Below are 26,661 nucleotides of genomic sequence, written 5' to 3' on the forward strand. Positions count from 1 at the left end.
GGGCCTGGGGGGAACGTATCAGCCGGGGTTCACCAAGGGGCATGCGGGAGGAAACAGGGCTCCACTGGACAGACAACACCACTGATCCTGAGTTTCCCTAAAACTTACAAGGTAACCCAGCTTGTCAGAGTGTAGATCTGTTCTAAAGACCATGGCCGTCTGGGAGCTGTCCGTCCCCTGCCCTCCTGGGGCCCTGCTTCACCCCACAACCCATGTCTGGTCCTTACAGGTCAAGGGGGAAAGAAAAGCGGCCACAACCCCCTGCCAGCCAAGTGGTAGCCCAGCGGGACTGAAGGGGACAGGCCGTTTGGTGGTGCCTCATCAGGAAGACCCCTGCACCCGAGGGAGGGTGAGTGAATCGCAAACTCAGGTCACATTTGGGGGTCAGGGGCAGGGGGCCAGGAGTTGGATAGAAAAACTGGTGATGTAAGAAAAAAGTGCCAACCTTTGAAACAATACTAATAATTTAATAATTATTATTATTATTATGACTATGCATTCTAGAGCCCCCTGGAGAATCACTGTCCACTTTCTTTGATCACTGGTGGTGGGGAACCTGCTCAGAGAGGCTCGGTGATCCACCCAGAGTCACACAGCCAGAAGGAGGGAGTTGAACTGGGTTGGAGGGACCCTAACCCCCACGGTCCCCACCCCAGATCCCGTGGCCTCACTTCCTGGGGACAACCCTTGGGGAGCAGCTCCTTTGCTGCTTCTTTCTCCTGCAAATGTTGATGGACATTCTGGCGTCGGCAGTGAGCTGCCTATGTGAAGAGGACAGAAGTGTCAGTCCCAGATGTGTGGGATCATTTAGTCAAGCAACAAAGACTAAGCAGTTATGGTATGCCGGGCCCGGGACTGGGCACTGGGAACACAGCAAGGACTGAGGCAGGGCCAAATATGCCCTTGTGATATGTGCTGGGAGGAAAATAAAACATGGAGATGTATTAGAGAATGACTGGGGCATAGGGGAGGCTCCTGTAGCTGGGCAGAGGGACCTCTCCAGGGAGCTGACCATGAGCTAAGACCTGAAAGAGGAGGAGTAGCCAGCCAGGCAAGAGCTGGGAGAGCGGCATACCAGGCAGAGGGAACAGCATGTGCAAAGGTCCTGAGGTGGAAAGAAGCTTGGCATGTCTGAGGAACAGTGAGGAGGCTGGTGTGGCTGGAACAGAATGAGCAAGGAGGAAAGTGAGGGTAGGGGTGTCTGCAGGAAGGGGCTGAGGTGAAGGAGTGGAATGCAAAACACTGGGGAGCCATGGAGGGTGTGTGAGCAGGGGAGAGACATAGTCTGATTTATGATTCTCAAAAGCCCCTGTGGCTTCCGTGGAGAACAGGGACTATTGGGGGCAGGAGTGGAAGTGACAGAAGGCCAGAGGGGAGGCCAAAAGGGCATCTGAGTAGTCAGCTGGGCCAGGACCAGGGTGGGGTCTCAGGGATACAGAAGAGTGGGCAGATTCTGGGACTGAGCTGGCCATGGAGGATGAACTGTTTGTGGCCAGGTTTCTGCCTCATGCTGAGGGACCATGGGGAGGGAAGGAGGGATTCACTGTGCCTGGGGAAATCTAGGAAGGCATCCTGGAGGAGGTGTTCTTGCTCTTTGAGCTGGGTCTTGAAGGGTGAATAGGAGTTTGCCAGTGGCCAATTGGAGCCATGCCAGGGATCTATCCATACAGATGCCGTGCAGGCCACGGGGAGCCACTGAGCACTAGGAATTAGCAGCAACATGATCATATTTTAGCAAGGAAAGATCCCTGTGGGGGCCTAGCAGAGACTGGACTGGAGCCCGAGCGGTCAGGAAGGAGCTTTTGAAATGGTCCAGGTCATGATCAGGCCAGTAGTAACTGGGAGCATCCAGTCAGCCATCACAGTATGCCTGGCACGTTTAATGGGGATTAGCTCCCTGGCCCCTCCCCCTGCCCTTGGAGGGTCCTCGTTGCCCTGCTGAGGAAACTGAGGCTCAGAGAGGGACAGTCTGTTGTCCATGACCACTGTATGAGTTTCCAGGGGCTGCTGTAATAAATGACTACAACCTGGGTGGCTTAAGACAGCAGGAATACATTCTCTCACATTTCGGAGGCCAGCAGTCTGAAATCCAGGTGTTGGTGGGGCCACACTCCCTCTGAAGGCTCTGGGAGAAGCCTCTTCCAGCCTCTGGTGGCACCAGATGTTCCTTGGATTGTGGCTGCATCACTCCAGTCTCTGCCTCTGTCTTCACGTGGTCTTCTGCCCTGTGTGTGTGTCTGTGTCTTCTCATGTGGTCTTCTTGTAAGAACACCAGTCATCGGATTAGCACCCACCCTAATCCAGTATGACCTCACCTTAATTTAACTACATCTTTCAAAGACCAATAACGTGGCGAAATAAGGTCACATTCTGAGGTCCTGGATGAACTGGAATCTGGGAGAGATACTGTTCAAACCAGAACAGCCATGCAGCAGAGTGCTGTGCTTGACGATCGAGCCTTTGCCCCAGGGCTTATGCCAAGGCTGGGGCTGTAGGGATGGGGACAGAGGGGTGGCCTGGAGCGAATTTAGGTGGACAGGCCTGGGGTCCCATTGGATGTGGGGGACTCTGGGGGGGAAGAGTTAGTCTGGAGCCTTCCAGATCGAGAGTGAGGAGGGAGGGAGGAGAAGTTAAGTGTCTGGAGCAGCGACGCCGCTGCCAGCTGAATGAACAAGACAGCCCCAGGGCAGGTCCCCTGGTGGATGTGGCAGGGTCTCCCAGACCTCGGCTGCTTGCAGGAACTCCGTGCTAATGACAAAGCCGATTCCCTGCCTGCGTATCACCCCCAGGCTGCCACCTCCTCCTTCAGAGTAGGGACTGAGGGCTCCTCACTGGGCTGCCCACGGCGAGGACCAGGGGATGCCAGGCACAGTCCCTTTCCACCCCTCCCTGGCCTCATTTCCGCTGTGAACCATCTGCAAGGGCCAGTTGTATATATTTATTGATTCAAGGTCTTATCTTGCCCACTGGCCCGAAACCGTGAGTTTGGGGGATTTTGTGTGACTTTGTCCACAAGTATCCCCCGCTTGGGGTGCAAACCCTGCCTACAGGAGGTGCTCAATAAATGCCGATAGAATAAATGAAGCTTCTCCAGGTCCCTGTACTGGAGAACCCAGGAACAAGCCCTCTGTGATGCCCGCCCCAGCTGCCCCCGCCCCCCCCCCGACCTTCCTGTCCCCTTCCTGCCCTCATAGTTCACAGGACACTAGGGGGCTTAACCCTCCAGGAGTTCCGCTCTGCTCAGAGCCCTCCTGCACGCAGCCCTGTGAGTGGGACCCCTGCCCGCCTCTGGGACTCGCCCCACCCTGTTTACTCCTTCTCTCCAGCCCCACTGGTCTCCCTTCTCTTCCTCCAGCACACCCTCATCTGTCTCACCTCAGTACCTTTGCCCTTGCAGTGCCCTCTGCCAGGTGTACCCTTTTCCAGCTCTTCCGGGGTGGCCCCTTGGCCCCTTTCAAATGTTCTCTTTTCCGAGAGGCCTTCCCTGACCACTGTAGTTAAAGGCTCCCCATCCCCATTCCTATTTTTCTCAACTTCATGGGATCCTTTTCCAATGCTTTTGTGTGGAGGCCTTAGTAGTCCTTTACGTGGAGAGGTTTGTTCCCTTTCTCTAGAAGATCAGCTCAAAGAGGAGCAGGTTTGTATCTGTCTCAGACTCTGCATCCCCAGCGCCAGACTTAGAGAAGGAGCTCAGTGGGTATGTGAATGAATGGGTGGATGAATGAATGAATGAATGAATGAGAGAGTGAGTGAATACCTTCCCCACTCTGCTATCCCCACACTCACAGGGGACTCAGGGTCCTGCCTCCTTCCAGGCAGTCATTGGTTAGACCCAGGATGGGTCTGAGATTTCTGTGAATGCGCAGCTTGGGGGTGAGGGGGGAGGTGGCCAGTCTGCCCCTCCTCAGGCCACTGCCTCTGGGTCCTTCAGTTCCTGGGAGGTTCTCCCAGGTCTCCTGCACCCAGACCCATGGCAACTGCCCTGAACTTGTGGCCCAGCCCTTGGGCCCCTGGAGGAGGGGCTCTGTGTTTAGCCTCCACCCCCTCACCAGTCTGTAGGTCATTTTCTGGGGCTGAGTCCTGAGGGCCTCCCAGCTGAAGTTCATTTGCATGTTCCTCAGGTCCCTTCCAGCTGACTGTGGGCTGTTGAGAGGCTGTCTAGAATGGAGACTCGGGTATATCCCACCCAGAGCTTCACTTTCATCCACCCCCTACCTTTGTCCACCAATGCCAGCCTTGTCTCAGAGGGGTGAGATTCAAGCAGATAGCATGGCCAACTTGGGCAGGAGGAGACGGTCACCAGATTGACTGTCAGCTCCTTGAAGAAGGTCCCTGATTCCTCAGGGCAGGTGAGCCCAAAAGGGAAATAGGGATGTTTCCAGAGAGAGAAGGTGGATGCAGAGCCTACAGGGCCTGGGCAGGGTGGGAGGGCTGGAGAAGCCTCTGGGGGCTGTGGCCGATGCTTTTGTGAATTTCTGGATGTTTACCTGTTGGACTTGAATTCAGAAAGCATCAGATGCTGCAGGGACACCCGTAGGCACGGTGAGCATGCTTCTCGTGGGGCAGGAACCCATACGGGGGCAGGCTCAGGCTGTCAGGGGACAGGGCATTGAATGCGGCACAAGGATGTGTGCCAGACCCTGAGAGAGATGTGGGTGGCTCCATCACTGTTGTGCTTTAGAAAGAGCTCCCAGTGGCTCAGGCAAGGGAACAGCAAGTGCAAAGGCCTGGAATGAGCTGAGGGGAGTCTGAGGAGGCCTGGGATGGGGGGCTGGTGAGTGGATGAGTGGGATGCAGGCTGGAGCAGGGTTGAGAATGCATCCCTTTCGGGTTCCCACAACCCCACTCCTGGAGCCCCTGTGGATACAGCAGGGTGGTCCCCAGGCCTCTACTTCCCACCTATTACAGACCTGTGCACTGTCACCATGGCTAGGCCTTCTTCAGGGTGTCCCTGACAGCCTGGGCGAAAGAACAGGCTCTCGAGAGGAGGGAACAGGAGTCCCATCTGCTGACCCCTGGCCATCACCTGGCTGTGCTCAGCCTCACCACCATCACTGCCCCAGGACACTACCCCCTGCCCAAGCAGCTGTCCGCTCATTTATTCATTCAGCTCAGCTATTTTCTGGGTACCGCAGAAGAAACAAAACAGATCAGCTGCCCTCAGGCAGTGATGAGCAATCAGATGTTCCTGACCTGGTCCAAAGCTCAGGGCCAGGAATAAAACAGATGGGGGGCTGGGAGAGAGATGGGGGGAAGCTGCTGCCCCCAGGAGCCCCTGGGCTGGGGAGGACAGAGCCAGACTCAGTCACCCAGGTGACAGGGTGGGGACAGGGTGAGGCTGAGGTAGTGAGGCTGCCTGGAAAAGGAGGAGGTAAGGGCTCCCCACCTTCCAGTCCCCACGGCTCCTCTGAGCTGTCATTAACATTGAATGAATATTGCCCAAGGCCATCCTCAGTGCCAGGGGAAAGGGACACCATTTGCGGGACCCCCAAAATAGTCTCCTGCTGTTCTGCCATCCTGGCATTGGTTTGGGGAGTTAGGACTGGGGGAGGGAGCTAAGTCTGAGTGGGCTCTCTCCTTCCAAAAAAGATTACCTTTGCCCCAGCAGGCACCCCCCTCCACCCCTGGAAGCCCCCATACCCAACTCCGAGGCATCTTCTACTTGCCAACATCCTGCTTCCCACCCCAAGACTCCCCCACACGGAGAGGACTTTGATGAGGTCATTTCAGGAGGGAGATGTCCAGTCACTTTGCAAAGTTGTCCCCTCAGCAAGTGCGTGGTGTGATCAGCCCCCAGGCGCGCAAATGTTGAGAGGTGGCTGGAGTTTGGGGACCTGATTTTGGAAAAGGAGTGGTTAGTTCTCAAAGGCTGTCGAGGTCGGGAGTTTTCGCTTCGCTAAGGTCCTCTCCACGGCGCGGGGCAAGGGTGAGTTTGAGGAGCAGCAGCTCGCTGGGGAGCGAAGGGGGAAGTGGGGAAATGAGGGATCTTTAAATAGAGGCGGGGCTTGCGGGGTCGCCGGGGGCGGTGCCAACCCGGGATCGGCCAATCGGCTGCGCCGCCGGCGTCGCACCGCCCCCTCCTCTCCCTGCCCGGGCGGGCGCTCGACCCCCGGCCGGGCCCGTGGGCAGGGCGGCGGGGGATGCGCACGCTGCCGCCGCCCCCGGCCCCACCGCCCCGGGGCCTCGCGCCCGCCCGCTGCTGCCCGCCCCGCCCGCGACCCCGTCCCCGGCCCCTGCCTGGGGGTCCGCGGCCGCGCCGGACCCTCTCCCCTCCAGCCTCGTCCGCCTGCCCAAGACGAGTCCCGCAGGTACTGAGTGGGATGGGCAGGGGCACCCAGGGCGGCATGTCCCGGAGTGAGATGCGGTTTTGGGCAGGGGCTAGGAGGGTTTCCGTGGGGTCCGCAACCCAGGGGATACGGCGACGGGGGGAATGTGTGTATGTGCACTGCCCGAGTGAGTAAAGATTCACGGACCCCCATCCTGGAGGGGGAGGGTACTGGGTTCACTTCGGCGGGGGCAGAGCAGTGAGTCTCTAAACTCCATAGATACGGTGGGGGAGCTCTCGGGGTGGAGGCAGTGACCCAGGACTGACATGGTAATGGGAGGAAGGAGACCCTCACAACTGGCCCCTGTATCCAGCCGTTAGGGGCAGCACGGCAGGGGTCGGAAAGCCGGATCCCCCAGCTCTCCCTGGACAGAGGTTGGGTACCCAGCACAGTGCACTGCTTGGGCTGTCCTGGAGGGTGGGGCCACAAATGTGAGTGCTGAAGGCTGGGGGTGAGCCAGAGATGCTAATGGAGATGCATCAGAGTGGAGGGCACTGGGGACAGCAGGCTAGGGCAGGCTAATTGCACCCTGTTGGCTGCTGGCAGGTTCCTGACGGGTGGTGATGGGGGGAATGCCTAAGGGATGGGGCAGTCAGCCAACGACTTGCTGCACCCACTGTCGGGCAGCCCATGGGGTTGGAAGGACGAACAGATCCTGTCCACCCTGCAGAGCTGTGGCCCCAAGAGTGCTGGTGGAGGTGTGTCCGAGGGTCCTACCCCACCCTCCGCAGGGGCACACAACCCACAATTCACCCACATATCCTGGAAGGTTCTACCATGTGCTGCTCTGGCCATGATTCCTGGGAGCAATGGGGTGGGCATTTGCCCCAAGGAGGTTCTGCCTTGGAGACTGATGGGCAGGGGTCACGTTCTCCTGGTCCAGCTCTGAAGGACAGATCACAGTGTTCGGTAGTGTCACCACAACAGGCGTACCCATGGCTGAGTGCTAAGCATTTTCCACATGAGATCTCACTCCATTGTGGCCACTGACCCTGCTGGGATGGCACCGAGACGCCCCTTTACTAAAGAGGTAAATGAGGAAGTGGCAGTGACTTTGTCCTGGTTGGGACACCCAAAGGTCCCTCTGCAATCAACCCATCATTTGTAAAAGAGTTCACTCGAGGGCCTTTCGGGTCTGGCCATTTTCTTTCTCTTCCTGTTGGATGGGACAGTTCGGAGGAGTCGGCCTCCGTGCTCCCTGCTCTCTGCACACCTTCGCCCACTCCTCAAGAGCCCTCCTGGGTCCCCCCGGCCCTGCTCGGCCTACAGGTTTCCCACAGCATCTCGTGGGATGGGACACGAAGGCGGGGTTTTGCTCATCCCTTCACCCCAGCATTCAAGGAACAGAGGTCTTGTGCCCCAGACATGTTAGACAATTTGGGGAATTCCAGGAACCCTCAAAACGAAATGCAGCCCATAGGATGTTTGTTGCTTTTTAGAGGAACTCCTTGGAGAACCCAGGGCCTTCACCCAGAAAAACACACCCTTTCATGGACATCCAAACCTTGGCTGGGGTTTCACAGGAACTTCTGGTTCTTTGGGAAATCTCTGAGGGTCCTGGGGACCCCAGCTTTAGGCCCAGATTGCATTGAGGGAGGGGAAGGTGAATCTGGGGAGGGGTGGGGTCTCTTGTCCCCAGGGCCCTAGGGTCCCACCCAGTCTTTAGAAACGGGCTGCCCCCTTCTCCTGTGGGATCGCAGGCAGGCCACTCTGTCCTTCCATTTCCTATGAGGTCGTGGAAGGGGTGGAACTGTCACCATGCCTGTGTTCTGAGCTCTGTGGCCCCTCAAGGACAGGGCCAGGCTGGTTCCCTTTCCAAACAGCCACTCATCAAGAGGGACCCAGGCAGATCCTGCCATCCACTGCCCCCAGACTGCACTAACTTAGTTCCTGCCTTTTCTGGCTGTGTGACCTTGGGCAAAGTGCTGAACCTCTCTGAGCCTTGTCTCCCCTCTGTAGAATGGGAGTAAGAATGCCACCTGCCTTGCTGAGTGGCAATAGGGATTAAATGTGGTAATTCTCATCAAGGTCTCGGCCCACAATAAGCAATAGGTCCGCATTAACAACATGGGCACTAAGAAGGCCCTCCGAGAAGCCACCTGCCGCCTGTTCACATGCCCTACCCCACCCCCTCCCTGCCCAGGACACGTTAGGACACGGCTGCCAGGCAAGGAGGAGCATGGCGGAAACACGGCCGAATTTGGCCTGTGTGTTGGGCGGCTGAGTCACATCCCCAAATTGCATCTTCATCGGTGCATTTTGGAAGGTCGTTTGCACCGTTCCCACCCGCTTCCGGTCCTGACTGCCAGGCCACCACCTCTCCTGCCTTTGCTCCCCAAGCCCTGGGCAGGAGCCTTCTGCACCTTCAGGAGGGAAGATGGGAGGGGTGCCTGAGGTTTCCTTGTGTCTTGGGCGAGGGCATGGTCTGGGGCCGCTGTGTGTGTCCTGGTGGCAAGCTCTTAGCCCTGCCTAGCAGCCGACAGCCCTTCAGGTGGCAAGCAGGGGCTCTAGCCCAGAGGAGAGTGGCACCTGAGTGCTTGTGAGAACGAAGAGAGAGATCAGGGCCAAGGTCAGCCTTATAAACTGTGAAGTGCTGGCCCTGCAGGAGATGAGCCCATATAATCTGTGATGTCCTGGGACCACATGGGGCCAGCTCTTATAAACTGACGCATCAAGTCACAGGTGACATGGATGGAAGTGGGACACATTCTAAGACTCATGTTTCTTGTGTTCCTACTGTGTGCTGGCACCCTCGTCTGGAGACGTGTAGTGAGTGGGACAGATACTGCCTGGGGCGGGGCACGGACACAGGCACAGGTGGTTCTGCAATGCATGCGGTAGTGCCCTGGCCAAGGTCACCCCTGTCCCGCCTGGCAACATGGCTCATCTTGGCAGGTCCTGATGTGACACTTTCTGAGCCTGTCACCCCCAGGAACATGGCTTCAGGGCCAGGGAGGTGTCCTGTCTGTGCACGCAGCCCCCTTTCCTGGGCCCCCAGCACATGCCAGCTTGGCCTTTTCCAAGGGGACAACACTTGGCCCACAGCCCACCACTGTGTGGCTTCTTGGGAGAATCCCACAAGGCAGCCTGGTTCAGAATCTGCCTTGTAAGGAGATGGTCCCTTCACCACATGGTACCTCAGTTTCCCCATCTATACAACTGGCCAAATCCCAGGACCCTCTTCTTGGGGGTGTTGTGAGAATTAAGGAGAAAAATCTGTGCAAAGGACAGAGCCTGGCGTGTAGTAGGTGTTCAGTAAACGCAGGCTGTGGTGGCAGCAGGGGGTGCCTGCAGGGGTGGGGAGTGAGAGAGTGGGCTGGGGGTGGGGGTGGCAGGGGAGGATCTGGCAAGTTGGGACCCAGGAGATTGGACTCCAGGCAGCCTCATCATGTGCATGTCATCGTCTTCAAGGTCCTTGCCCTTTCATGTGACGCCAGGGGACACTGCCCTGTGCAGGAGCAGGGGGCAGATCAGACAGTCTCCTCCTTGGTAGCCAGTTTCCTTGGTGGGGAAACTGAGTCTGGCCCGAGGTCACAGGACCGGGCCAAGCACGTCTCCCAAGACCCTGTAGCATCAATTCTGGGATCTTAGAGTTAAATCCTGGATTGCTGTTTTGGTCCTGGAATGTGTTTGGAGATCACAGACCTCCCTCCATCTAAGCAGGAGGGAGCTGAGAGTCTCATAGCCATGGCTGTGGTCCCCAGTTTCCCCCTGGCCGTATCCCGTGACTATGTAAGTGTGTTCAGGCCTTTGGACGGCTCTACGGGAGGAACTGGAATAGAGCGAGATTAACTTGTCCAAGAGCCTGAAGGTCAGAAGGAGACAAGCCTGGACTGGAACCACCTCCCAGCTGCTCATTTACGCGGCCTCTAGTCCTCCCAGGCAAACCAGCCAGCGGATTCCATCTTGAGGCATTCAGAAGTGTTTATTGAATGCTAGGCATTGTTCTAGGTACCTGGAGACACAGAAAAGTCAGTGGGCAAAGGTCTGGTAGGAGGGTGTTCCAGGCAGAGGGCACAGCAGGTGCAAAGGCCCTGAGGCAGGACCAGGCTTGCCGGGATCTGGTAATGGGTAGGCCACCGTGGGTGGAAGGGAGTGACTCTGGGGAAAGTGAGAAGGATAAGGTGGGTGGGAGCCAGACCACAGAGGCCTCCTGGACACAGTGAGAAGTTGAGTTTTTATACAATGGCACTGGAGAGCCATGGGGAGGCTTGGAGCAGAGGAGGGACATAGGCAGGTTTCTGGAGTGGCCAATCCACGTGTCAGCCGCAGTCGGTTCCTGGCCTCTCCAGCCTCAGAATGTGCTGGGGTGGGGTCCGTAGCCCTCTGGTCCGTTGCTGAGGCCCTGACACGACCGTGTCCCCCATGCCCTGCAGGTCAGCGCGGGAGCCCAGTTGCTGAGCCATGCCGGGCCCCGGGCGGCCGGCAGCAAGCCCAACCCCAGCACCCACATAGTCATGAACAGCCACAGACACAATGGCTTCGGGGGACGGCCACTGGGTGGCGGGCTGGGTGCCCTGGGCCGAGACCCTCCGGACCCCGAGGCCGGCCACCCGCCTCAGCCTCCAAATGGCCCAGGCATCCAGGTGGTGGTAGCCAAGAGTGAGCCGGCCCAGCCCTCGCCCGGCAGCCCCCGGGGGCAGCCCCAGGACCAGGAAGAAGAGGAAGATGAGGAGGAGGATGAGGCGGGTAGGCAGAGGGGCTCGGGAAAGCCCCCCAGCGTGGGCCACCGTCTGGGCCACCGGCGGGCGCTCTTTGAGAAGCGGAAGCGTCTCAGTGACTACGCTCTCATCTTCGGCATGTTCGGCATTGTTGTCATGGTGACGGAGACGGAGCTATCCTGGGGGGTCTACAGCAAGGTAGGTGTGGCCCTTCCCCCTGGCACCCCAGGGAGGCCCTGCCGGTCCCACTGGGCTCCCTGAGACCCCTTGGGCACGGGGTGGGGGGCCACATCAGCCCTGGGAGAGGGGGGTGGGGGGTGCTGAGGGGTCCCTGGAGGTGGGAAGGTGGGGGCCCCTGGGCCTCCTGTTGTGTCCACCCCGTGGGGGCAGCAGGAAGGCTGCAGGTGGGCCCAGAAGCCTCCAGCCCGTTTCCTCTGCCCTGCAACAAGGGGCTGGCTGAAGGTGGGGATGGGGCTGCCTCTCAAGGTCAAGCGGGGGGCGGGGGGAGCCCCAGAGAAGGGCTGCACGAGGAGCAGGGAAAGAGCTTTCCCTTTTTCAAGAGCGGTCAGGACCAGGTTACATGGGTCCCCAAGTGGATGTGAGGACAGAGGGAGATGAGAGCCATGTCAGCCTGTAAACCGGGAAGTGCTACGTCTGCATGAGGTCAGTTTTTGTAAACTGTAGAGTGCTGTACCCATGTGAAGCCAGGCCTTATAAGCCGAAGTGCTGGGCCCGCCTTGCTCTCAGCCCAGGCCTGAGGAGTGAGGACCGGAGCTTCACTTTCTGAGTGAAGTGACCAGGTGGGGGGTCAGGAGGGCTGCCTGCCTTGACAGTGTCTGTTCTGCCCTCTCTCTTTGTCCAGGAGTCCCTGTACTCATTTGCACTCAAATGCCTCATCAGCCTCTCCACCGTCATCCTGCTGGGCCTGGTTGTCCTCTACCACGCCAGGGAGATCCAGGTCAGTGCCCAGTGGGGTTGGGACAGCTCCCCTCCCCCCAGCCACCTGGGAACCCAGCCCTCTAAGACATAAAAGTATCAGTAGCCTCTTTATAGTAAAAAAAAAAAAAAAAAAAAAGGACTTCTGTGGAGACACACTGTTTAGATCACTCTAAATTTCCTTGGAATGCATATCTTCATTTTAATTTTCATTGATTCTTTGGTAAAGAACACCAACATTGGGGGAGCAGGAGGTGGGCTGGGGTTCTGGTGCACGTGGGTTGTTTTCACAGCCCTGGGTCTTCTGAGGTTTTGCAGCCATGCGGTCCAGTGTTTGTAGCACCAGGCTCCTTTTCCTAGTCCATCGGACCCTGTTTTTGAAAGATTTATCTTGTGCCAGAGAGTTTATTCTCCTATTTCAGGGGTTGATCAAAACCTGTTCAGGCTCCTGGAGAGCCCAGTTCAGGGCTTGTCAGGCAGGCGTTACCACAGCAGGCTGGCACCAAGGCCCGGGGACACCAAAAGGTGTCAGATGTGGCTCTTGAGTCTGGCTTTTGACCCCTGACCTCAAGGAGCCACAGTATGGCAGGAGATGGGTGTAGGAAAATCCTGCCTGCGTTGCACTGTATGCAGACCTGTCAGGGGACACCCAGGGTCTGGCACACAGGAGGGGTCCCTGATCTGGCTGGGGGTTGGGGGGAGGGGGACAGTGACCCCTGAACTAAAGGAAGCAGTTCTGAAGATACAGCTGTGGACAACAGTCTGGCAGTTCCTTAAACAGATAAACATGGAGTTACCATATGACCCAGCAACTCCCCTCCTAGTTACACACCCAAGAGACACAACAACCTACATCCGCACAAAAACTTGTACACGTATGTTCATAGCAGCATTATTCACAATCGCCAAAAAGAGGAAACAACCCACATGTCCACTGACTGATGTATGGATAAACAGAATGTGGTCCATCCGTACAATGGAATACTATTCAGCCAAATGAAAAAAGAAGGAAGCACTGTGTGTTTGTAGCACCACAGCCGAGTGGCTTAAACAACAGAAATGTATTCTCTCACAGTTCTGGAGGCTGGAAGTCCAAGATCAGGTGCTGGCAGGGTTGGTTTCTCCTGAGGCTCTCTCCTTGGCTTGCAGACGGCCACCTTCTCATTGTGTCCTCACATGGCCTTTGCTCTGTGCTCACACATCCCTGGTATCTCTTCCTCTTCTTATAAAATGACACCAGTCCTGTAGGATTGGGACCCCACTCCTATGACCTCATTTAATCTTAATTATGTCTTTAAAGGCCCTATTTCCAAATACGGTCATACTGGGGGCTAGGGCTTCAACGGATGAATTTTGAGGGGACGAAGTTCAGTCCATAACACTCCACCCTCTGGCCCACCTTGCAAATCTTTGTCCTTCTCCCATGCAAAATGCACTCATCCCATCCCAGCAGCCCCCAAAGTCTTAACTCATTCCAGCGTCAACTCTAAGTCCAAAGGCTCATTTAAATATCATCTAAATCAGACATGGGTGAGATTCGAGGTACTGTTCCTCCTGAGACAAAATTTTCCTCCAACTGTGACTAGACAAGTTGTGTGCTTCCAAAATACAATGGTGGAATAAGCATAGGATAGACATTCCCGTTCCAGAAGGGAGAAATATGAAAGAAGAAAGGGGTGGCAGGTCCTACACTTCTCTCAGACCTAGCCAGGCAAATCCCGTTAGATTTGAAGGCTGGAGTGTGGTCTTCCTTGGCTCGACGCCCCAACTTCGAGGCCCACTGTGGTGGCAACATTGCCTCGTTGGCCCCGAGTGGTCGCCTTTTGTGACTGCCTTCTCTCACTCAGCTTGATGTGTTCAAGGTTCATCCACATTGTAGCATGTGTCAATGCTTCCTTCCTCTTTATGGCTGAGTAATGTTGCATTGTGTGGAAGGACCACATTTTGTTTATCCATTCATCCACTGATGGACACTTGGGTTGTTTCCACTTTGGGTGCCCATGAACAGTGCTGCTGTGATTGCGTGCACACAAGGACGTGTCTGAACGACCATTTTCATCTCTCTCGCCTATATGAGGTGGCCGGGTCATTGGTAACTCTGTGTTTGACTTTTGGGGAAACATCTGTGCCACATTTAGCTTGAATTGTGGCCGACCCTGAGAACTAGGGAGTTTTGCTCTTGAGGCCGTGTTTCTTGTAAAAGCCGACGGGGTTTTCAGCTGGGATCTTGCTCCGGGGCCTGGCCTCGTGTCCGAGGCCCGCCTCATCCCGCCCGCCTGACCTCCGCAGCTGTTCATGGTGGACAACGGGGCAGACGACTGGCGCATCGCCATGACGTGCGAGCGCGTCTTCCTCATCTCCCTGGAGCTGGCCGTGTGCGCCATCCACCCGGTGCCCGGCCACTACCGCTTCACGTGGACAGCGCGGCTAGCCTTCACGTACGCGCCGGCAGCGGCCGAGGCCGACGTGGACGTGCTGCTGTCTGTGCCCATGTTCCTGCGTCTCTACCTGCTGGGCCGCGTCATGTTGCTGCACAGCAGGATCTTCACGGACGCCTCCAGCCGCAGCATCGGCGCCCTCAACAAGATCACCTTCAACACGCGCTTCGTCATGAAGACGCTCATGACCATCTGCCCGGGCACCGTGCTCCTTGTCTTCAGCATCTCCTCCTGGATCATCGCCGCCTGGACCGTGCGGGTCTGTGAGAGGTGCGCCCCTGACCCCTGATCCCACTGACCCTCATGCCCACCCACGACTTTAGTGACCCCAGGGCTCTCCCAGCCGTCACTCTGTCCCCCTGACTTCTGACCCTGGTGAACCCCATGCCTACCCACGACTTCAGACATCCAAGGCCTCCCCCCAGCCATCACTCCATCTCCATGATTCTGACCCTGGTGACCGCCCCCCCACCATACCCAGTTCCTGGCCTCAGTGACAGTCCCTCAAGTGCAGCTCCCTCATCCCTGGGACTCCAGCCCTGTGTCCCCACTCCCCTCCAGCCCCTACCCCACACCCCTCTAGGACCCCATCCCTCTTCCTCCTCCCCCTCCCCCAGGGGCCCCTCCCCTGGCCCAACCTCTGGCCCAGGGTGGCGGAGGCAGCAGGAACAGGGCCCTCCCCTCATCCACCTATCCCCCCCACAATTTAACCTGCTCTCCTTCTCCCCTCTGCCCGCCCCACCGGACTGTAGGGAAAACATGTGAGTCCTACCCTCAGCTGAGCTATGTGTGCAGAGCTGCCAGCTGCCCTGCCCGCCAGGAATTTAAGATCCGCTGCCACCAGGGGAGGGAGTGGGGAGGTGAGGCAAGTGGCTGGGACCTGCCCCGAGCCCACAGGGCCCCGCGGAGAGACTGTCCCAGTGCTGCCAGGCAGGTGGGTCTGGGGCCAAGCCCAGGATAGCGGGAGGCAGGCCACTCTCGGGCTGTGTGCACATGGCATCCCTCGGGTCCTTGTCACCAAGGCGGGGCAGTGGCGGGGAGAAGGGGGGAGAAGAGCTTACGTAGCTCTGGTGCCTTGTCGGGGCAGCTGGCCCCAGGGGTTCAGACAGCTCCTTTGGAGAGTTAAGGGGGTCTGGGGTGAACGAGAAACCCATCCAAGCTTTTAAGACCCCCGTAAGGGGTCTGTTCTGAACGGCCTTGGAAGGTGCGGGGCCATCCACCCGACTTATATATGAGGACACTGAGGCTCTGAGGGGCAAAGGGACATCCCTGAGGGCCTAGTTCCTGATTGTTTCCAGAAACCCCCAGCGGTTCCAGGAGGAGGAGGGGCCCCACTGGACCTCTCAGGGCATGGGGGTGCCTTGTCTGGGAAGGGGTCTCTCCTGCCTTGTGCCTAGCTGGGGCTGGGACCGGGCTTCCTGGGAGGTTCCTGGGCTGGACCTGCCCCCAGATCCCCAGTCCTCACCCCTTCAAGCGCCCCCTCCATGACCCCTGCCTCAGCCTGATGTCGGGCTGACGGGGGTGAGGGCCTAGCTCTTTCTGTCATCAAGGTTTACTGTCTGAGGGTCACACAGGGACTCCTTGGACCCCTAATGTGCCCCCGTGCCAGTTCCTACAGACCTCAGGACTGAGATCTGGGGAGTGGGAGAGGGTGCCTTGCATCGGGCATCCCTGGGGTCCAGGCTGGGTCACTGCAGGGGTGCCTGGTAAGGGTGGGGAATAGGGCAGGGCCCGGGGGGGCAGCCAATCCTAAATTCTGAGCCCTCTGACACCGCTTGACGCCCTCTCGCCTGCCTCGCTCCACCCCTGTGGCTCTGTCCCACCCCACCTCCTGCATGCCCCCCACTCCTTGGTCCTGGGTGGTCCTGTAGCACCCACCATAGCTCCAGCTGGGGCTGGAGCCTCCCCTGATGGCTGATGGGTTCCCCCCTCCTCCTGCCTCCTGGGTGTGGAGCCCTGGTCTCCTGAGAGGTGGAAGCGGGTGCCGCTTGGGGCTCACATACCTCCGTGAAAGATGGGGTGCAGTCCCTGGTCCCCCTTGTCCAGCAAGCAGCCTGGAAGTCCAGGCTGAAGGGGCCTGGAATGGCACCCGACCCTCCAGTGGGGCAGGGACTCTCAAAGCCCAGACCTGCTGGGAAGGCCTCCAACCCTCCCTCCCACCTTTTGGGTTTCCATCTCCTCCTTATCTTGAGCCCCTGACCCCAGCCCCATCTGCCTGGGACAGCCCTACCCGCCAGCTCCCCCTGCCCTGCCCCTGCGGCCTAGGAAGGAGGGGGTCAGCTGGAAAGGGCTTCCTGACCTCCCAGAGCTGAAGGGGCTTTGCAGGTAGGGGGCTGAGCTGGAGCAGAACCTTGAGCCATCCCCAGACCCAGAGAACCAATCCCTTAGTCCCCCAGCCTGGGCTAACCATAGGTAGAAACAGTTCATAGCCTGTGTGGCCAGGGTCCCAGGCCACACAGCCTGGGATTGGGACAAAACCATGTCCTTGCAAAGCCTTGGGGTCTGTCCCCCTGAATAACAAAAGTTGAGTCCCAGGCCTCTCCCCAGTGCCATGCAGGCTGCCCCTTCCCTCCTGACTGCCAGGAGAGCCCCAGGCCCAAGGTTGGGGCAACTGCCCTCCACAGATTGACTTTCCTAATACTCCCAAGCCCCAGGGTGTGGTCCTGTCTCCCCGTAGGGTCCTCCTCCCTCCTTGGGACCTTGCTGGCTGGGGAAGTTCTTCCTAGTGTCTGACCTGAATCCTCGCCTCTACTTCCTGCCGCTTCTGGTGCCCGTGGCCACCCGTGTTCGCCTCTGTCTGTGTGTCTGTCTTTGGGAGGGGGATTGTGTGCACACGCGTGAACACATGTGCATGCCCCCTCATGTGCGCACGCTCATGTGCGTCACCCACATGTGGACCCCTCTCTGCCCAATAACCAGCAGCTTGGGGGTCAGGTGAAAGAAGGTTGGAAGGGATGCTGGGAAGGAGTGGTTGCCCTCTGCCCTGTGGTACCCTCAGGAGGACCACAGGGCTGCCCCTGGCACTAACCATCCCCCCACCCTGCCCTATAGTGGTGCCCTGGACACTTTGAGCCTCCAGAGTGATCAGCTCCCTGCAGTCAAGGCCCCCATGCAGCCAGGTAGACCCAGGGCCCTGCCTTCCTGGGGGTGTGATGAAAGCAGAGGGACCAGTGTGGATTGACTGGGCCCTCCCTGGCTCCCCCCAACCCCCAGGTATCACGACAAGCAGGAAGTGACCAGCAACTTCCTGGGGGCCATGTGGCTCATCTCCATCACCTTCCTCTCCATCGGCTACGGCGACATGGTGCCCCACACTTACTGCGGGAAGGGCGTGTGCCTGCTCACTGGCATCATGGTAAGGGCGAGGGCCCTTGCACACCCCCACTGATGGGGAGCCCACGCCGTCTCAAGGTGGACCTGTTCAGAGATCCTCCCTGTGTCAGCCCACCCCTCTGCCACCCTGCTCCTTCCCTCTGATGGGACACAGAAGACACCCTCAGGCTTCCCGGGGACATCTCCTCTTGGGTTCTTCCAGCCCTAGATATGTAGCTTCCACTGTATTCTCCAGTCCAGATGCTGTGGTCCACTCTGAACCAAGAGTCATTTTTGCCCCTTTATGCTCCGCAGCCTGCTCGATTCACAGCCCTTGGATCCAGGGCAACAGGCTTGATGCTTCTGTGCCTCTGTTTCCGCCACTCCCTCTGCCTGTTGCAAGGACTGAGTCCGTTCATTTATAGGAAATGCCTAGAGTCATGAATGCCTCGGATACCCAGTCAATGCCCTCTGAGCCCTGCCATCACAGCCCAATTCTCCATCATTTCCTGACTACCGGGGTGTCCTGAGCACCCCACTGAGCCCCTGGGTGTAAGGTTTATCTCTTGTGACTCCTGTGGGCCCAGGCAGCACCGCTTCTTCCCTAAAGACTTCTCAAGTCCACCTGCTTGTATGGGCAAACTTTGGCGTCTGGTGCCTTCCCTTTACCCTGATCTGATCATTAGGTTCCCTGCCCATCCCTTCCTTCTGGAACCTTCTTTCTCTCCAAGTTTCTTGCATCTCCACAAGTGCTTTTCCGTGTTTTGAATTATGAACTGTTCCACGTACAGTAGGGAACCCCTCTCTCCCCAGCCCCCAACTAGCATGTTCATCTTGATGCCGAAAACTCAGCCTCTGTGCACTGGTGCTGAATCAAATCCTGGAGTCAGAGTTTGGGGTGAAGTAGGAAAAAGGAGCTGTATTGCTTTGCCAGGCAAAGGGGGACACAGCAGGCTCATGCCCCGCAAAACTGTGTGTCCCAACCTGGGAGGATTTGGTGAGGAGTTTTATGTGATGGTTCATGGACGGAGCTGCTGATAAGGCCCAGAGTGTGTGCAGGGCCTGCATTCCTTTAATCTGACCTCAGGTGATCTCCTGATGAGCTTCTGTGGTTCTTGAGGTTATCAAACTTATGACCTTCTCTCTGGAATGAAGACTGCTTCATCAAATAGTTCATCTTCCATTTGCTGGGGGCCTTAGTTCTGCAGAAGAGCTCAAAGATACTCTTCTGTGCATCCTTTAAGGTGGAGCCAGGACCTGCCCCAAGGCTGCACTATGGTTTCTTGGCTGCCCCTCCCTTGTCTCTGCATCCCTTCCCCTCCCTTCCCTGATTAGCAACTGTTCCAAAGGCTTCTGTTGCCCAGGAGCCCCACAGGGCCCTGCTTGGTTTCAATTTGTGAAAAAAAATAAATGAACACCCACAATCCAAAGGAAGTCAACCAACCCGATTCCCCCCAGGGTCCGCCCCAGGCCACTTCCTTTTCTTCGTAGAGAGATGCTTTTGTTCTTGCAAAAGTACTATGCTGGGCTTCCCTGGTGGCGCAGTGGTTGAGAGTCCCCCTGCCCATGCAGGGGACACAGGTTCGTGCCCCGGTCCGGGAGGATCCCGCATGCCGCGGAGCGACTGGGCCCATGAGCCATGGCCGCTGAGCCTGCGCGTCCGGAGCCTGTGCTCTGCGACGGGAGAGGCTGCAACAGTGAGAGGCCTACGTACCGCAAAAAAAAAAAAAGAAAAGTACTAGGCCGTCCCCACCATGGTTTCCTTTCCTCCTGCAGAGGGAAGCGCTGTCTTTCCATTGGCTCCTCCCAGCCCCCTTCACTGAATGTAGACTGACCCTGTTGTCACCATCTCCCGAGGCCCGTGGCTCTCTCCCCTCTTCACCTCTTGTCCCCTCCTCTTTGGACACAAGCTGGGGGTCCACGTCCTCCTCTGGCCCCCACCGGGGCCTCGCTTCTCCTGGACAAGCTGACCTAGACCCTCTCTCAGTTAAAAGGCATTATGCCTGTTTGCTTACGCTATTTTGTGAGATTGGAAGGGAAAAAAACTAAAGATCGGCCACAATCCACCCCCCTACCCCCATCCCCGGCAGATGAACTTTACAAACGAAAAAAGAAGAGCTCTCAGATAAGATGATGGCTTTAAACCCAGAAAACCCGCAGCGAAACAGAAAAGCCAGGTTCTCTTCTCTGGGATGAGGCTCCTTCCAGAAAATTAGTTCCACGTTTACCCTGTGGCTCATTCCAGACCCGCGCCCCCGGCACGTGCAGGAATGTTTACACCCAGGGATGTTTTTTGCTTTTCTCTGTCACCACACAGCCAGGTATCACACGAAGCCACACATTGGTCTTTCTTTCTCTCTCTCTCTCTCTTTTTTTGGCCACACCGCATGGCTTGTGGCATCTTAGTTCCCTGACCAAGGGTCGAACCCGGGCCCTCGGCAGTGACAGCGCAGAGTCCTAACCACTGGACCACCAGGGAATTCCCCACACATTGGTCTTTTAAGCCACCTTCAAATTCTTCTGTTAGACCTCTCCTCTTCTACCCTTGCCCAAGTGTGTCCCCTCCCAGTCTCTGCCCCACGGACTCACCCCCGTCCAATAGCTTATAAAGCACACATTTGCTCATTCTTGAACTTCAAGGCATCCCAGCATGGCCTCTGAACTCAGTGTCTTTTGCCGGACGTGGCATCCATGCTATTGTGCGGAGTCATTGGCTGGTCCTTTTCCTGGGGGCATAGTGTTCTACATGGAGGTTTCCAGTATGTTTCTTTGCCCCAGTTGACAGGGCTTTTCTTGAACACAGACTCCTGAGTCTTCCCAAGACCTTCGTCCTGGCCAGGAACGCATGATGGGGTCTCCTCAGGGGGCGACTTTGTGCCCATCCTTCCCCATAAATGTTTCCTTCCATTCGGAAGAAAAACTAGCCACTCCCCTGGCCCTCAGAGGCTGAGCCCAGGTCTCTTCCTTCCTTCCATCCTGTATGCAGTAGCTGCAGGAGGAAGCAGCAGGTGGGTGCGGTGCCAAAGACAGCCTCCAGCGCAGGTGGGGAGCCACCTTCTGGCCCCCCTCATTGGCCCCTGCCACCTGCTCCACACCACTCCTGGGGCTGATGACACCTGGATGTCCTGGGCTCCCCGTCTCCTGGTTCTCAGTGGCAGAAGGTCCCCCTTCCCGCCCTCCTTCTGCATCACTTTTCACTGCCCCCCACCCCTACCTCTGAGCCTTGCCCTCCCCCTCGGATCCTCACTCCTGCCCTTCTGTCTCTCAAGTGGCCCCCAAGTGGACAAGCAAGTCCTCTCTGGCCTCTTTCCCTAGCCGGGGGACTGGCTGCCATTCAGAACATACTGGGGAGGGTGGTTGCTAGAGCAGGGTACCCATCACGGGGAAGGTGTCCCCTCCCTTTACTTCCCCGCATCCTGGGTCCAATACTTTGCCTCTTTCCTCCTGCAAATGCCCCACCACAGGCAGCGGGCCTGACCCTTCTTTCTCGCCACCCTTCTGACCCTACCAGCAGAATCCGCCCCCATGACTGGCCAGCAACATGTCAGCCGGGTCTCTGTCCCCATCATCCAGACCCCAAAGCCTGGATGGAAATGCTTCCCAATCCTCCCACCTCCGTGGGCCTCAGCCCCAAATGTACGTGCAGATCCTGCCTGTTTCTTGTGCTTTCTCTTATCTCCGAGCCTCACTTTCCCCCTCTGCCCAATGGGGATAAGAGCGGTCCTACCTCCCGCGGTTGTTGGGGATCAAATGAACTAATTTATGGCACAGGCTCCCTGGACGTTTGATGGATATTAAGCTAGCGGGGTTGGGAGTCAGTGAACTCAGAAGATGGGATTTGCCAACCCTGCAGGTTTGGAGGGCAAATGTGAGGGGGAGGAACCAGGAGGGCTTCCTGGAGGAAGGAGGGTATCCTACTTGCAACCCATACGAGGTGGACCCTGACATGCCCCCTCGCCCTCTTCATGCAGGGGGCTGGCTGCACGGCGCTCGTGGTGGCCGTGGTGGCCCGGAAGCTGGAGCTCACCAAGGCAGAGAAACACGTGCACAACTTCATGATGGACACTCAGCTCACCAAGCGGGTAAGGACGCCAGCCCCATCACAGCCACTTCGCCTTCTGGTCCTCAAGGGCAGACCCTCCTCACCTTACTTCTGCACACGTGCCCACGGGTCATGCCGCGCTGCCTGTGTGTGCCCAGACTGCCCTGGGCTGTACCACCATGTGAACACCCTTAAGCTGTGCACAGGTGTGCACTTCTGTGCCCAGTCACAGCCCAGTCACGGGCCCCTCAGCAAGAGTCAGGGATTCGTGGTGAGGCAACCAGATGCAATTTATAAGCCGGATGAACTCAGCAGGTCAGCTTCTCTGTGCCTCTGTTTCCTCACGTATAAAATGAGAGAGATACCGGCGTGTGTAGATTGACTGAGTTAACATTTGCAAGTTGTATAGAAAGGGTCTGGCCCATGGTGAGTGATGTGTGTTAGGCAGACACACGCGTGCACACACACAGCACAGATGTGGATGTGTAAACATGGTCCTGACCTACAGTCCCAGGACCCCAGAGGGGCATTTCCAGGAGTTTCTGGAGGTTTCCAGAGCCTTCCATAGTTTTGTGCTACTCTAAGGAACTGTTCTTTCTCTGGCCTCAGGTAAAAAACGCCGCTGCTAACGTTCTCAGGGAGACGTGGCTCATCTACAAACACACCAGGCTGGTGAAAAAGCCAGACCACGCCCGGGTTCGGAAACACCAGCGTAAGTTCCTCCAAGCCATCCATCAGTAAGTCCAACACCTTTCCCACTTGCATTTCTGTGTCCACCTGGCACGGAGGCAGCCCTGGCCCCCGGGGAGGAGGCTGCAGACTAGGCCAGACAGCTCGTCATGGCCACATCATGGCCATTCCCATGCCAGGTGGTCAGTTGGTTGGGGCCTGCAGCTTCTGTGCTGGGTGGGATAGTGGGTTGGTCGGAGGGAGGCAGGTGATGGACCCAGCACTTGTCCAGAACAGTCACCTCTGATAAATCATGCAAACCACCCAACATAGTGGCAGGTAGCATATTTTATTCTCTGAAATAGCCAAAATGACTCTCCCCTTGGACACTGAAGCAATTTCCCCTTTTTGCTTTGGCTTCCAGGAAGCTCAGAATTAAATCTGTGGCCTGATTCATGTGATCATGTGGGATAATTAGAGATTACTTAATTTTCTCTGTTGTCCCTTTTTCCTGAGAATTATTTAATCAAGTGGTTCTCATCTTGGCTGCTCATTGGGGTCACGTGGGGGTGCTTTTTAAAATCTCACAGGCTGGGAATTCCCTGGTGGTCCAGTGGTTAGGACTCCACGCTTTCACTGCTGAGGGTGCTGGTTTGATTCCTGGTTGGGGAACTAAGATCTCAGAAGCCGCACAGCGTGGCTGAAAATTTTTAAAAAATAAAATAAAATCCTACAGGCCATACCCAACACCATTTACAGTAGAGTCTGGGATACAGCCTGAGCTCAAGTTTAAGTTCCTCAGGTGAGTCCAGTGTGCAGCCAGAGTTGGCAGACTTTTTCTGTAAAGGGCCAGATATTAATTATTTCAGTCTTTGTGGGCCAAAGTGTCTCTGTCACAACTACTCAACTCTGCTGTTGTAGCAGGAAGACAGCAAGGATGAATGGGTGTAATTATGCTCTGATAAAGCTTTATTTTCCAAAGCAAACAGCTGTCCAGATTTGGCCTATAGACCATAGTATGCCAATCACTGTCCACAAGAAATATGTGAACCACATACATAATTTAAAAGCTGAAATTAATTTTAATATATTTATTCAATCTAATATATCCAAAATGTTATCATTTTAATATGTGATTAATATAAAAATCATTAATTAGATATTTTAGAAAGTTTTTTATACTAAATCTTTGCAGTCCGGTACGTATTTTACACTTACAGCCCGTTTTTATTCAGACCAGCCACATTTCAATGCTCAGTAGCTACATATAGGATGTATGGGACAGTACACAGTCTAGAATTTAAACAGTTTCAAATCTTGTGGGATTGGGCACTCACATATAAATTACAGTTGAGTCACATAGTAGCTGATGTAAAATAGAAAACAACGTGTTTTTAAGCACTTTTCAGAATGGGCCCATGCATTCCCAGCTCTTACATCCTGGAAAACCTCATTCACAATTGGGCTTCCCTAGGAAAATCAGATGGATCCCTGCCCCAAGAACTCTCAGGCCAGACTCAGGGGCTGATGAACCAGAAAGCGAGGCAAACAATGTTAGGGTCTGAACTAGTACAACAGGAAGGCAACCAAGTCACCCATAGGGAACAGAGATGAGAGGCAGCACAGAGAACCCTGGTGTGAGCGGTAGAGCCAGGAAGCTTATTGTGGGGAGACCCCAGGGTGTGGCTGGGACGGTCAGCTCCTGGGGCACAAGAGGGTAATGGAGTGTGACCATAGCGAGATCAGGCCATGGGAGAGGAAGCTCAGTCAGCTTGACTTTAATTTTTTAATCCTATTTCATAATTTTGCCTCTTTTAAAAGAACAGCTTTATTAAGGTATAATCGATATACAGTCAACTGCAGCTATTTAGAGTGCACAGTTCGATCAGTGTTAACATATGTATACATCCATGAAACTAGCCCCACAGTCAAGATAATGAACAGATTCATCACTCTAAAAGTCTCCTTGAGCCCCTAGTATCCTTGTCTTTTAGCTAGAGAGTTTAGTCCATTTACATTTATCGTGTGTACTGTTATGACTGGATTAATTTCTCATGATAACAGTCCCTATTTCATGGGACTGTGGGGAGGTCTAAATGGAGTGATGTGCAGAAGTGCCTGGCATAGTTCCTGGCATAGAACAAGCAGTCAGTAACACATGGTACCCCCACCCTCTGCTTCACCTATCACCTATGAAGCAGGGAGAGGAGTTGGTGCCCCACCTGCTTGACTTCACTGTGCCCAGGTGTTAGTCCTATTTCCTCATAAGACCCCAAGGCCCTCCTTGTTGACCCTTCAACAGTTGTTTACTGACCACTGGGTCCCAATCTAGTCTCTGCCACCTAACTGTGGGGCCTAAGCAAGTGACTACAGTAGTCCAAGCTTCGTTTTCTTATCTGTAAAGTGGAGACAATGGTGACATGCCTCTTCTCCAGGAATGGAGTGTGGATCAGACAATTGGGGTGACCAGATGATCTGTCTGCACCTGCCTGTCACACAGTATTTTCTGAAAATGGGAACTGTTGTTGTTGTTGTTATTACCACCCTCGATATGTTCATTTGGTCATTCCACAAACATTTCCTGCACCAGCTGGTGTGCCAGGCATGGGGGACACAGACATGGCTCTGCTCTGGACCTTGCCCCAAGGGATGTCCCAGAAGGTTCTTTGGGAGAAGTCGGAGGGTAGGAATTGAGGAGAGTTAGGTCTGTGGAGAAGGCACCTGCTCTGTGAGTGACCTTTGTCCATTTGTTCTGGGGAAGGACTATCTCGCTCACCCTTAGGTCCCCCTGAACACTTCCAAAAAAACAGTGGCCTTATGAGAACAGCTGATGAAATCAAGCAAGTTTGAACTAGGGCCTGAAGGGTGGATGGGATTTGGGTAGGAAACCGAGAGGCGGGCAGGCATACCAGGGAGTGTGCACAGTTTGGGCAAAGGCGGGGAGGTGGGAATGAGCACAGTGCCAGGGAGACCAGAGGTACCACCTGCAGGTATGAGGGAGCCACGGCATCTCCTTGAGCTGGAGAGTCCCCGTGATGGGAATGCAGTATGAGCAGCCAGTGAAAAGGAAACAGTGGTCTTGGAGAGGACAAACTGAGGAACACAGCATAGGTTTGGGAAGCGTACACATTTCCTAGGGCTACTTTAACAGAAGTACCACAAACTGGGTGGTTTAAAACAGAATTTATGATCTCACTGCTCTGGAGGCCAGAAGTCCAAAATCAAGGTGTCGGCAGGGCCGTTCTCCCTCTGAAGGCATCAGGGGAAGATCTGTTCCAGGCCTCTCTCCTAGCTTTTGGCAGCCTCAGATGCTCCTTGGCTTATAGAAGCATTGCTCCAGTCCCCCATCTTCATATGATGTTCTCCCTGTATCTTCACATTGTCCTCCCTCTGTATGTGTCTGTCCAAATTTCCCCCTTTTTATAAGGACACCAGTTATCTTAACCTAGTTAAATCTGGAAAGACCCTATTTCCAAAGAAGGTCACGTTCTGAGGTTCTGGGGGTTAGGACTTCAATATGTCTTCTGGGGGGACACCATTCAACCTGTAACAGGAAGGTTCCAGAGACGCCAGGAATGACTTGCCCAGGGCAGGCATGTCAGTGGCTCCTTAGCAAGTCCCTGCCAACTTCCAGGGCTAGGGGTGTCTGTATCCACCTCCACTTCTCCAGACCGAGGGCTGGGTCCTCTCAGGGGTCCTGGCAACACCCAGCATAGGTGGGCCCCAAGGGGCCTCTCCGAGCATCTATCACATGTGGGTGTGCAAGGGTTGAGTTTGGACTAGTGAGGAGGAAAGGAGAGCCCTACCTGGAAAGGTCTCCCTGGGCTGGTTTAGCTACAGAAGGGGTGGAGAGAAGGGGTGAGGACAACACCCCCCCCACCACCAGCCCCATAGGCAGCTGTCCAGGGGGCCAAGGTCTCAGAGGCTGAGTGGCAGACTCAGGTGCAAATCCTGCTAGGATGCCAGTGGGCACCGGCTTTGCCCCTCTGAGCCTTGACTTCCCCTTTGGGAAATGGTACGGGCATAGTTTTCGGGACTAAATGTCCCCTCCAGGGCCAGGAGCTTGGCACAGGCAGGCATACAGTGGGGCTGCAGGGCCGGAGGCAGCTGCATTTGCTGTGAGGCACTGCTGGAGGGAGGGGGCAGAGGGAGGATGCATCCCTGAGGGCTGGTACCACCCCCTCAGAGGCTGGACCTCTCCCTAGAGCAAGAGCAGCAGCCCCTCCGCCGTCCAGGGCCCCTAGCCTGGCCCTGGGGTGGCGCACGTGGGAGGGTTG

General features: G+C 56.1%; 1 protein-coding gene and 1 non-coding gene across 5 annotated transcripts in view; one reads left to right on the forward strand and one right to left on the reverse strand.

The window, feature by feature from the left end:
• Positions 1–26,661, forward strand: part of KCNN1 (potassium calcium-activated channel subfamily N member 1) — a 35,820-nt gene that overhangs the window by 5,254 nt on the left and 3,905 nt on the right. For 2 of the 4 annotated variants that reach the window (XM_067733203.1, XM_067733202.1), the window contains exons 2-8: positions 230–349; positions 10,703–11,185; positions 11,850–11,945; positions 14,213–14,631; positions 17,575–17,716; positions 21,645–21,755; positions 22,325–22,452. In XM_067733203.1, the coding sequence (XP_067589304.1) occupies positions 10,784–11,185; positions 11,850–11,945; positions 14,213–14,631; positions 17,575–17,716; positions 21,645–21,755; positions 22,325–22,452 (1,298 nt within the window). In that variant the 5' untranslated portion in view covers positions 230–349; positions 10,703–10,783. Of the gene's footprint in view, positions 1–229; positions 350–6,106; positions 6,309–10,702; positions 11,186–11,849; positions 11,946–14,212; positions 14,632–17,574; positions 17,717–21,644; positions 21,756–22,324; positions 22,453–26,661 lie in introns of those variants that run through there. The other 2 variants (XR_010942394.1, XM_067733201.1) reach the window with 2 other exon arrangements.
• TRNAD-GUC (transfer RNA aspartic acid (anticodon GUC)) lies at positions 20,080–20,152 on the reverse strand. The gene has a single exon. It is a non-coding gene; the product is annotated as a tRNA-Asp (tRNA).

The sequence above is a fragment of the Pseudorca crassidens genome, chromosome 3, assembly GCF_039906515.1.
Source record: "Pseudorca crassidens isolate mPseCra1 chromosome 3, mPseCra1.hap1, whole genome shotgun sequence".
Taxonomy (NCBI): domain Eukaryota; kingdom Metazoa; phylum Chordata; class Mammalia; order Artiodactyla; family Delphinidae; genus Pseudorca; species Pseudorca crassidens.